The sequence below is a fragment of the Centropristis striata genome, chromosome 21, assembly GCF_030273125.1.
Source record: "Centropristis striata isolate RG_2023a ecotype Rhode Island chromosome 21, C.striata_1.0, whole genome shotgun sequence".
NCBI lineage: Eukaryota > Metazoa > Chordata > Actinopteri > Perciformes > Serranidae > Centropristis > Centropristis striata.
Genome location: NC_081537.1, coordinates 33,912,612 through 33,925,111, shown reverse-complemented (window position 1 = coordinate 33,925,111; position 12,500 = coordinate 33,912,612). Strand labels below are relative to the sequence as shown.

Genomic DNA, 12,500 nt, shown 5'->3' with positions numbered 1-12,500 from the left:
CATCCAACCACCCACCCACCCATCCATCCAACCATCCACCCACCCATCCAACCACCCATCCATCCACCCACCCATCCACCCATCCAACCACCCATCCATCCAACCATCCATCCAACCACCCATCCAACCATCCATCCACCCATCCATCATCCAACCATCCATCCAACCATCCATCCATCCACCCATCCATCCATCCATCCACCCATCCATCCACCCAGCCACCCATCCAACCACCCATCCATCCATCCACCCACCCATCCACCCACCCACCCATCCATCCATCCACCCATCCATCCATCCAACCATCCACCCATCCACCCACCCACCCATCCATCCAACCATCCATCCACCCATCCATCCATCCAACCACCCACCCACCCATCCATCCATCCAACCATCCACCCACCCATCCAACCACCCATCCATCCACCCACCCATCCACCCATCCAACCACCCATCCATCCAACCATCCATCCAACCACCCATCCATCCAACCATCCATCCACCCATCCATCATCCAACCATCCATCCAACCACCCATCCATCCATCCATCCACCCATCCATCCACCCACCCATCACAGTTTATGAATAACAAACAGACCTTTGGTGCCCAGGATGGAGGGAGAGCTGTGGATCAACTCTCCAATCTTCTGCAGAGCCCTGTCCTTGGTCTCCTTCACCACAGAGGAAGACTGAACACAGACAGACAGACAGACAGACAGACAGACAGACAGACAGACAGACAGACAGACAGACAGACAGACAGACAGACAGACAGACAGACAGGTCAGATGTTTAACCATCAGACAGGAAGTGGTCTCTCAGTGCTCTTTTCTTCTTCTCTTGTTTCTCACCTGGTTGTTGTTGTTTCGAGTGTTTCCTCTCAGTCTGTTTCTCTTGTTCTCACTGAACACCAGGTCCTGAACACACATCATTATTTATATAATATTCAGCAGGATATTAGACGGTTTTAACCACACACACACACACACACACACACACACACACACACACACACACACACACACACACACACACACACACACACACACACACACACACACACACACACACACACACACACACACACACACACACACACACACACACACAGGCTGTGTCCCAAAGTCAAGGAAGGATGCTCAAACGGCTGATTTGAAGGACACTACGTCATCGACATCCGCCGAAGGACTGTCCCAATGTCGAGGATGCTCCGGAGGACAGAGTCCTTCTTCTGCCCAAACTCCAAGGATGCATGTGTGTATCCTCCGTGCGCTCCCATTACCCATAAAGCATTGCGCACACCGGTCTACCGGGAGATTTAAAAATGGCGAGCGTAGAAACAGCGACGCTAGCGGCGCAATATGCATTTAAATAAGTATTTTCAGTTTACACTGAATGTTATCACATAACTTACAAAACGTGTGTTCAAAGTCAAGCAAAAACATAAACATAAACAAATGCCAGAATATTTGTCTAAAGATAATAAACGTCATCTTGATACATTGCCGGTTAAGTTAATTAATGCCGTCTCAGTCGCTAAAGTTATTGTTTATTAATTTATATGTGTCCGATGATGATGTACTATGTGCAACTATGGCATTCAGAAAATTATACATTTCTTTATTGTGTTTACAGGGACCGAAAGTCCGCTATTATCCGTTATTGTTATTTATAATATAATAAATAATAAAAAAATAAAAAATCACAGAATATATTTCCATGATGAATTATGCACCGCTGCATTCATGACACTAAGTAGCGGCCGAATTCAGCCAGGATCAGTTAAATATTCAGGTTTAATCCACTTTATGGTTTTTACTTGATAAATCGTGGAGATTCAACCTTAAAGCATCTTCTTCCATTTTCACAAATATAATAATAATTATATAATATGTGTCAGAGTGCTGATGCCAGAGACACATTCATGTTGTGAACTGATTTTGAAATTGCGGCGCTGAATTTATTTATTTATTTTTTATTAAACTGATAAGAACAGATACTACACTTGATCTTAGCCAAAGGGCCGAGAGCGGCGCTGAAGTTAAGCAGGACGTCCAATAACGCAATGACGCACAGCTGCACACTCCGAAGGCTGTCCCATTAGTGGTAACACCAGTCAAAGGAAGGACTCTTGCCTTGCCTTCGGAGGACCCGACTCTGAAGGAAGGATCCCACCAAGGAAGGATCCTTGACATTGGGACACAGCTACTGACCTGCACCTCACAGCTCTTCCTCTTCCTCCCTGTAGTTTTGGGACTCTTCTTCCTCAGGGCCATGTTGGACCTCAGAGGAGACACATGGACGTCTGGAGGACAGACACCAACACACCTCTACACACACACACGCACACACACACACACACCACAAGATAGATTATTATTTTTTTCCAATATTCTATTTTATAGAGTTTTATTGTATATACATGTAACACAACTGCTGAAGAATAATACATAAAAAATAAAACAGGGAAATAAAATAAATTAAAAAAATGGGGAAACAGACATGGAGAACCTGCTCTGATGGGAAACATTACAATACATTACAATACATTACTATGCATTATAATACATTACTATACATTACTATGCATTTAATAAGCCAACACCTATACAGCCACTTCAGGTCTTTTTTAAACAGCCATTTGCCTCTGAAATACCTTTTTAAATGGTTTTATTCTGATTGGTCTCCAGCCTGACTCACCTGTGTGTCTGTGTGCAGGTGAGTCTCTCTCTCCTCCTTCAGTCTGTGGAGTCTCTCCATCTCTCTCTTCACAGCCTCAAACTCCCTCCCCCTCTCCTGCTCCTCCTGCTGCCTCCCCCTCCTCTCCTGGAGTCTCTGGATCTCCTCCTTCAGCTCCTCCACCACCGTCACCTTCCTCTCTGAAACCTCTCTGTTCTCCTTCTCCTCCTCCTCTTCCTCCTCCTCCTCCTCCCTGCTCTGCAGCTCCTCCTGCAGACGCTCCAGCTCTGAAACAAACAGTCAGTTAGTAACTCTTCCTCCTGTCTGAGGTGATGATGAAGACGATGAAGATACCTTTTCTCAGCGTCTCCATCTGTCTGTGGCATTCCTCCACCAGCTCCTCTTTCTCCGTCACCGCCCCACGCAGCTCTGACACACACACACACATTACGTACAGATTATACACTCTAACACATTATGTTCAGATTATTTTAATTATTTGTAAAACGACATTGATTTTGCAGATTGTGATAACTTCTTCTCACCTTTTTCCTCTCTCTCCTGCCTCCTCCTCCTCTCCTCCTCCGATCTCTCCATCTCCTCCAGTCTCCTTCGTAGAGCTCCGCCCTCAGACTCCAGCTCCGCCCTCAGGCTCTGGAGCTGGCCGCTGAATTCTGCTTTCTGATTGGCCAGCTCCTTGCTGAGCTCAACACACCTGTTCTGACTGCAGGAGGAGAAGGAAAAAGAAAGTGAGTTCTGTTGTATAAAAATCAATAAACCTGATCAATAACAGTATTGGAGAGCTACCTGAGGGTCAGAGTTTCCTCCAGCTCGCTCTTTTCTCTTTGCAGATCTTCAATCTGTTGGGATTTCTGAGCCGATCTCTCCAGCGCCGCCTGGCTCTCCTTCTGCAGCTCCTCCATGGCGCCGTGGAAATCACTGCTGCTCTGCTCCTCCTGGAACCACAGATCAATCAATGAACCAATCAATCAATCAATCAATTAACCAATCAATCAATTAATCAATGAACCAATCAATCAATCAATCAATCATCACTGCTGCTCTGCTCCTCCTGGAACCACCAACCAATCAATCAATGAACCAATCAATCAATGAACCAATCAATCAATGAACCAATCAATCAATCAATCAATCATCACTGCTGCTCTGCTCCTCCTGGAACCACCGATCAATCAATCAATGAACCAATCAATCAATGAACCAATCAATCAATGAACCAATCAATCAATGAACCAATCAATCAATGAACCAATCAATCAATCAATCAATCAATCATCACTGCTGCTCTGCTCCTCCTGGAACCACCAATCAATCAATCAATCAACCAATCAATCATCACTGCTGCTCTCTTTCTCCTCCTCCTGAAACATTTGAACTTGTCTTAAGATGTTTTTTATGGTTCCCAAAGTAAAACACAAACTCTTCCATTGTGCTCTAACATTCAGTTATTATCCGATAGAATCAGAGAGAACCACAGGGAGAACCTTGACTTCCTGTCTCAGACGCTCCACCTCTTGCGTCAGACTGTTGATGCTGCTGCACTTCTCCTCTGATTGGCTCTGCAGGTCCTGGAGGCGGGTCTTAGCAGTGCTGAGCTCCTCTGATAGGCTGTCGGACCTGTCTGTCTGCTCTCTGAGCTTTGTTTGGAGACTGGTCACCTGGTGAGAAAAAAAAGAGACAAGCAAGAACATTTTTATCAGTTTTTGCCATCTCAGTGTAGCCTGGCTAACAGCAGACTAATCTCTAATGAGATCTGGTCTGGAAACCAGCCGTTCATTTCTCCGTAGAGGAGGTGTGGTTTACGATCCTCCGGAGCCGTTTATTGGACGCTTAGAATGTCTATCAAAGCGTCTGTAGGTAGCTCTTAGCCAATCAGATCAGTTATACCAGATGACGTAGTAGAGCAACAGAGATGGATGTTTGTTGTGTGTGTGTCTGTGAGAGAGTGTTGCTGCTGCTTTGCTTCTCCAGTTCTCGCTTTCTGCAAGATTATTTATTTTCACGCTTTATTCCCCCTCATGTCATTCAGCCACACATCCACTGATTTTATGGGCAATAAACAAGCTGCTGGGGGTCTCTGGGGGCTCCGCTGTCCCCCGGCTCGGAGCCAGATCACCGCTAGCGCCGGCTAATAGCCCCACTACCGGTGATCTGGCTCCGAGCCGGGGGACAGCGGAGCCCCCAGAGACCTTTCGCCTTTCAACTTTGGCTCTAAACTATTTAAAACACCGTCTACAGCTAAAGAGAGTTTTGCGTCTGCAGCAGCCATGTTGGATCCGTAAGAAAACTACAAGCTTCCAAGTACGCGTCGAGTACCCTCCCCGCTCTGTGATTGGATCCTAAAACAGGGCTAAGAAACCTCTCTGGTTTCCAGACTGCCTGGAGGTTCGAAATAAAATTTGAACGTTCAAGGCAGTCTGGGTATACCAGGCTAATCTTGATGGATATTTCTGTGTTTTTTTACTTAGCAAAACATCTTTTCACACCAGGGACAAGGCAAATATTGGCTTTTCATGCATTCCACAAAAATGTGCACACAATCACTTTGGCGGCTCTTTGCAGCATTTCTCTGACTGATGTCTCAGACTCATTGTACACAGGATGGCAGAGATAAGATGGGCTCTAATTATAAACTGATGGGAGATTTATTTCCACAGGATATTCATGTTTGGTGTGAGAAGTCCTCCAGTGTCCCAGTACACACTGATGATATAATGGTGTGGTGTTACCTGGGTCTGCAGCTGGAAGATGCCGTTGACCAGAGCTTTGTTCTCCTTGGTCAGTCTGGAGGTTTCCCTCTGCTCCGCCTCCAGAGACGAGAACACAGACTCACAGTCTGGACACTCGTCCAGAGCTAGAGGACAGAATCATAGAAATAATCATCATGTTACAGAGTTTAAGATCTTTTACTTGTTATTGTCATTTCATATTTCTGTGTTTCAGCTCTTTTTGTTGGTTTTTTAAACATTTTACTCACTGTGGCTTGTATGTTACTGCAATATATAAAATGTAAATAAAACATACAAGTCCAGCAGCTCTATGGAATCAGCACAATCAGAGCTAGAAACATCAGCACAAACGTGTATTTTGTGGGAATAACAGCTAAAATGACATAAATCATGAAAAAAGAAAATAATTCTTGATAAATAATCTTCTAAAAATTGGAATACTTTGCTTAGCCTGCTGCCCCAGCGACCCGGCCGTGGATAAGCAGATGAAAATGGATGGATGGAACAAAATGTAATATATATATATATATATATATATATATATATATATTACATTCTCTATATAAAAGATTCGTGCCTATGAGAACAAATGTTCAGTGAGTTCTACATATGTGTAAACAGCCTCTCCTGTCCTCTCCTCTCAGCTCTGTGTAAACAGCCTCTCCTGTCCTCTCCTCTCTGCTCTGTGTAAACAGCCTGTCCTCTCCTCTCTGCTCTGTGTAAACAGCCTGTCCTCTCCTCTCAGCTCTGTGTAAACAGCCTCTCCTGTCCTCTCCTCTCTGCTCTGTGTAAACAGCCTCTCCTGTCCTCTCCTCTCTGCTCTGTGTAAACAGCCTCTCCTGTCCTCTCCTCTCTGCTCTGTGTAAACAGCCTCTCCTGTCCTCTCCTCTCTGCTCTGTGTAAACAGCCTCTCCTGTCCTCTCCTCTCAGCTCTGTGTAAACAGCCTCTCCTGTCCTCTCCTCTCTGCTCTGTGTAAACAGCCTCTCCTGTCCTCTCCTCTCAGCTCTGTGTAAACAGCCTCTCCTGTCCTCTCCTCTCTGCTCTGTGTAAACAGCCTGTCCTCTCCTCTCTGCTCTGTGTAAACAGCCTGTCCTCTCCTCTCTGCTCTGTGTAAACAGCCTGTCCTCTCCTCTCAGCTCTGTGTAAACAGCCTCTCCTGTCCTCTCCTCTCAGCTCTGTGTAAACAGCCTCTCCTGTCCTCTCCTCTCTGCTCTGTGTAAACAGCCTCTCCTGTCCTCTCCTCTCTGCTCTGTGTAAACAGCCTCTCCTGTCCTCTCCTCTCTGCTCTGTGTAAACAGCCTCTCCTGTCCTCTCCTCTCTGCTCTGTGTAAACAGCCTCTCCTGTCCTCTCCTCTCTGCTCTGTGTAAACAGCCTCTCCTGTCCTCTCCTCTCTGCTCTGTGTAAACAGCCTCTCCTGTCCTCTCCTCTCTGCTCTGTGTAAACAGCCTCTCCTGTCCTCTCCTCTCTGCTCTGTGTAAACAGCCTCTCCTGTCCTCTCCTCTCTGCTCTGTGTAAACAGCCTCTCCTGTCCTCTCCTCTCAGCTCTGTGTAAACAGCCTCTCCTGTCCTCTCCTCTCAGCTCTGTGTAAACAGCCTCTCCTGTCCTCTCCTCTCTGCTCTGTGTAAACAGCCTCTCCTGTCCTCTCCTCTCAGCTCTGTGTAAACAGCCTCTCCTGTCCTCTCCTCTCTGCTCTGTGTAAACAGCCTCTCCTGTCCTCTCCTCTCTGCTCTGTGTAAACAGCCTCTCCTGTCCTCTCCCCTCTGCTCTGTGTAAACAGCCTCTCCTGTCCTCTCCCCTCTGCTCTGTGTAAACAGCCTCTCCTGTCCTCTCCTCTCAGCTCTGTGTAAACAGCCTCTCCTGTCCTCTCCTCTCTGCTCTGTGTAAACAGCCTCTCCTGTCCTCTCCTCTCAGCTCTGTGTAAACAGCCTCTCCTGTCCTCTCCTCTCTGCTCTGTGTAAACAGCCTGTCCTCTCCTCTCAGCTCTGTGTAAACAGCCTCTCCTGTCCTCTCCTCTCAGCTCTGTGTAAACAGCCTCTCCTGTCCTCTCCTCCTGGTTCGTGCAGACTCTTTATTTATGATCTCCACATGAATCTCTGGCTCCCACCTGTCAGCTCCTGCACCTTCTGCTGCAGCTCCACCTGCTCCTTCTTCAGCTCCTCCACCTGCTCCTCCCGCCTCCTCAGCTCCTCCTGCAGCCCGCTCCTCTCCTCCTCCCTCTCTCTCAGCTCAGCAATGGTTTCCTCCTTCCTGTCGTTCTCCTCCTGCAGCCTCCAGATCTCCTCCTCCAGGACCGGGGACGCTGGAGGAGGATGAACAACATATTGAAACAGTAACCCTCCTCCTCCTTCTCCTTCCTCCTCCTCCTCCTCCTCCTTCTCCTTCACCAGCTCCTCCTGCTCCTCCTCTCACCTCTCTTCTTCGCTGGTGGTATCTCCTCTTCAGCTTCATGCTGGCGTTTCCTGCTCTCCTTCTCCTCCTCGTGTCCTCCTGTCCTCCTCAGACAGCTGCAGGTCTGAAACAGCAGGAGGTGACAGTGTGAGCAGAGTCTGAAGCTGCCACCAGGCGGCGCCGTCCACCAGGAGGCGCCGTCCACCAGGAGGCGCCGTTCACCAGGAGGCGCCGTCCACCAGGAGGCGCCGTCCACCAGGAGGCGCCGTTCACCAGGAGGCGCCGTCCACCAGGAGGCGCCGTTCACACTGAGACCTAACACTGACAACCACAGATTCCCTTTTCCTGTCTCCACAAAATAACCTGAGTGATCCAGTTTTTGTGAAACCCTTCAAAGTTCTCCCTTGTTACTTTTGCCATAACATTATAAATGAAAATTATTTCTTCTTATAACGGAGTTAAATCTTTTCACCAACATCAGTGCTGATCAAAACCACCAAATAGTCATTTATATTCAAAATATTAACCTTTAAAATGTCAAATTGTTTATTATTCCACTGATTTGTTTTATTTTCATTTAAAAACACAAATTTACAGTAGTGTGCAAAGGGTGTATAGTATTGATTTGATTTAGATTTTTATTCTGTTCACTCACTTTGCATTTTGTTAATTAGTAAAAATAAATGAATAACATTTCTATTTTTAAAAGCATTCTTATTTTACAGCATTTTGCACAGTACTGTATATCATAAATTTAATACATTTTAAGAATTTTTACCCTTTAAATGTCACATTGTTCTCATAATGCCAATTGTTTTCCATTTATGGATTTATTCTTAAAAGGACAAAACAAAAATATAATGGATGCAAGGGGGAATTCTATTTTAATTTTTTTTTACATTCTAGTATTCATTTATTATTTTTTCACATTTAAAATGACTCTTTTTTTTAAACATAGCTAACAAAAATGTCCACTTTGTATAATGGAATAAAAATACTATACAATATTTATTATATAACATTATATTCCACTTTAAATGTTTTATTTTAACCAACTTCAATGCTGATCATAACTAACAAATACTCTTTCAGTTTGTTTGTTTACAAACTGAAAGGATAAACATATTATTTTTGCATATTATGCAATAATAAAATCTGACAGTGATTTTAGATTTTATTAGGATAAACATATTTTTGCATATTATGCAAAACTTGTGAATTATTTTCTGTAAACTAATAGCTGGGGTGGGTTTGTATTTCTCCTCAGTGTGTGATATGTTGATATATTTATGCAGAGCTTCAGAATACAGCAGCAGCTAGGAGAACAACATGTTTTTACTCCAAAGAGTAAATAGAAGAAAATAGTAAAAACTACAAAGTTGTAAAAAGGTCTGAGAGTGATTTTAGATGTTATTACAGGTAGGGCTGGGCGATATGACCCTAAGAGAATATCACGATGTTTCAGGCTATTTTTTCGATAACGATTATTCTTCACGATATTACGAAATACTTAAAAAGATATAGAAAATTTTTTTTTTTAGTCTGTATGAATAAATAAAAATCTAAAATGAAGTGTGAAGTGCAAATCTCGACAGTTGCCAAATACAAAAACATTTACTCTTGACTCTTGAGTATGAGCAAATAATAAAAATAACCATTTAGGGGTTCCGGGGGCATATTTTAATGACATTTTGTAAAGGAGAATAAAGGTTCCTGTATGTTTTATTTAAGGCTCTTATTTTGACAGTCTTCTTGTAAGTTCTGTGGTGGATTCTGTTAACATGGTGCTCTTATTTTGAAAGCTGCATGTGTCTAGCGACAGAGAGTAAGTAGCTTTTTGTGATTAAAACAACTTTAATTGTTAACCTACGCCACTACATCAAGTAGGAATGTTGCCAATATCGTGATAAGCATTTTTTTTAACCATAAGAAAAATTTACCGATATTATCGTGAACGATACGATATGACACAGCCCTAATTACAGACTTATTAGAGGAACTCAACATAATAACTAATGAGTGTATGCTTACGTGTGTGGTGGCCTGCAGCTGGTTGATGATGGTGTCTTTGTGCAGACAGACGTCCATCATCTCAGAGAGCTTCTGCTGCTGCTGCTCCACCGTCTGAGACACAACAACACCACTCTTCATCCACACAACAACAGGAACACTCTCTAACACATTAACACTCTCTACAACATGAACACTCTCTAACACATTAACACGGATCAGACAGCAGAGGAGGAGGAGCTGCAGTACCTGTCTGGCCTCCTGCAGGAGCTCCTGGGACTGCTGGTTCTCCAGACGCAGCAACTCCAACTCTGCAGGGTCAACCAGCACAAACATGTAGAGGTCAAGGGTCAATGCTACAGCACGTTCAACCTTCACAAACCCCAACAAGCCGTTTCAGGGCAGTCTTTTTTTTTTTTTTTTTTTAGCTCTTTTTACATTTAATTATTTATTTCAACCCATTTAGGCCTAAAACGCCTGTAAAACTTCCTGTAAAACCTCTGGTTGGTGATTTTAAAATCAGCCCCTAAAACCTGAAGTTTCTCTGTAAATCCAACAGAAGTGTGAACTCTTCTACTAAATAATAGATTTTTCAGCCTCTGTAGCAGATAGAAATGAAATTCATAAAGTATCTGAGAGCTTATAGCTGTTATATCTGAGCTCCTCCACTATAGTCGTCTTCACCATGATTTATAAGTTCTGGAAAAGTCCCATGATGCATTGGGACACTCTCGCATGGATTCTCATTTTGTGTCTTTTTTTAGTCATTTTGTGACTTTTTAAGTCATTTTGTTTCTTTTTTTTTTAGTCATTTTATGTCTTTTTTTTGTCATTTTGTGTCTTTTTTAGTCATTTTGTCTTTTTTGTCATTTTGTGTCTTTTTTTTGTCATTTTGCGTCTTTTTTTGTCATTTTGTGTCTTTTTTTAGTCATTTTATGTATTTTTTTAGTCTTTTTTGGTCATTTTGTGTCTATTTTTTGTCATTTTGTGTCTTTTTTTTGGTCATTTTGTGTCTTTTTTGGTCATTTTGTGTCTTTTTTTTAGTCATCTTTTGTGTTTTCGTCATTCTGTCTTTTTTTGGTGATGATTTCAAAGTTCTGGAAAAGTTCCATGATGCATTGCGACACTCCCACATGTATTCTGATGCATTTCATTGGCCACGAGACCAAAAATAGGTGGAAAAAACTACAAATACTACAAAACGACGTATCTGCTTTCCCGGCTTTAATGGTAGAATAACACAATAGCGCCCCCTGGTTTTAATGGTAGACATGCCGTAATGCTTTCACAACTTAAATGGATTAATATTTCTCTCTTTGGCCTTGTTTTTCACTGCAATACATAAAATATATAAAACATGTATGAGTACATGTATATATCCTGCAGCTCTATGGAATCAGCACAATTATTGCTAGAAGTGGGAACAACTTAAACATGTCTTTAGTGCAGACTGACATAAATCATGAAAGCATTGAATTTAGAAAAGAATTTAAAAAGAAACATCTTTTTAAAAATTGGAATGAAATTAAATCTATACATACAACACTCGATTCAATCTATACAAGTTAGACCCTCCAGAAAAACACGGGCATAAATCCTTGATCTTGCGGGCTAAAATCCTGGATTTTGCGATTGAATATGCAGGGTTTGATTTTATTTATTGATTTTATGCAGTGAAATTGCGAGAAGTTGCGGAAATTTGCGAATTATGCAGAAAAGTGCAGAGATTGTGAAATCAAGCGAGTCGCATATTTTGCGCGGAAAATGTGATTATTGCGGTGAATATGCGGCCTTTTTGAAAAATATTGACCCGGGCATTAATCAGCGGTATTTGGCTGATTTTGCAATGAAATCAGCGATCGCAAAATCACGTTTTTCTGGACGGCCTAACAAGTAACAATTTATACAAGTGGCCACAACTGTCATGTTGGGGGGAAATTAGCTTCACAGATTCTACATATTGAACTACCTCCATGTTTCAGGCCTCTCTTGTCCTCTCCCCTCTCCTCTGTGTAAATACTGAATATTTGTCACTCCAGCATTTTTTTCAGCATAATCAATCGAGACTTCAAAGCAGGGATGTTCAAGTGAGAGTGAGTGAGTGAGTGAGTGAGTGAGTGAGCGAGAGAGAGAGAGAGGAGAGAGAGTGTGTGTGTGTGTGTGTGAGACAGTGAGTGAGTGTGTGAGTGAGTGAGTGAGTGTGAGTGAGTGTGTGAGAGAGAGAGAGTGAGTGAGAGAGAGAGAGAGAGAGTGTGTGTGTGTGTGTGTGTGTGTGAGAGTGTGTGTGTGTATGTGTGTGTGTGTGAGAGTGTGTGAGTGAGTGAGTGAGTGTGTGAGACAGTGAGTGAGTGAGTGTGTGTGAGAGAGAGAGAGAGAGAGAGAGAGTGTGTGTGTGTGTGTGTGAGACAGTGAGTGAGTGTGTGAGTGAGTGAGTGAGTGAGTGAGTGTGAGTGAGTGTGTGAGAGAGAGAGAGTGAGTGAGAGAGAGAGAGAGAGAGTGTGTGTGTGTGTGTGTGTGTGTGAGAGTGTGTGTGTGTATGTGTGTGTGTGTGAGAGTGTGTGAGAGTGTGTGAGTGTGTGTGTGTGTGTGTGTGAGAGTGAGTGAGTGAGTGAGTGTGTGTGTGTGTGTGTGTGTGTCTCTGTGTGTGTGTGTGTGTGTGTGTGTGT

The 12,500-nt window shown here is 43.5% G+C and overlaps 1 protein-coding gene and 1 non-coding gene across 2 annotated transcripts in view; both read right to left on the bottom strand.

Moving 5' to 3' along the window:
- The window catches only part of LOC131958959 (kinesin-like protein KIF20B), a 27,931-nt gene that overhangs the window by 2,884 nt on the left and 12,547 nt on the right, over positions 1-12,500 (bottom strand). The window contains exons 18-30 of the mRNA XM_059324039.1: positions 10,084-10,145; positions 9,856-9,948; positions 7,846-7,948; positions 7,541-7,735; positions 5,434-5,558; positions 4,189-4,362; positions 3,491-3,639; positions 3,229-3,407; positions 3,038-3,112; positions 2,705-2,970; positions 2,218-2,334; positions 856-921; positions 603-693 (exon numbers count right to left, since the gene is read on the bottom strand). Of these exons, the coding sequence (XP_059180022.1) occupies positions 603-693; positions 856-921; positions 2,218-2,334; positions 2,705-2,970; positions 3,038-3,112; positions 3,229-3,407; positions 3,491-3,639; positions 4,189-4,362; positions 5,434-5,558; positions 7,541-7,735; positions 7,846-7,948; positions 9,856-9,948; positions 10,084-10,145 (1,695 nt within the window). The remainder of the gene's footprint in view (positions 1-602; positions 694-855; positions 922-2,217; positions 2,335-2,704; positions 2,971-3,037; positions 3,113-3,228; positions 3,408-3,490; positions 3,640-4,188; positions 4,363-5,433; positions 5,559-7,540; positions 7,736-7,845; positions 7,949-9,855; positions 9,949-10,083; positions 10,146-12,500) is intronic.
- Positions 1,850-2,041, bottom strand: LOC131960184 (U2 spliceosomal RNA). Its single transcript, XR_009389615.1, has one exon. It is a non-coding gene; the product is annotated as a U2 spliceosomal RNA (small nuclear RNA).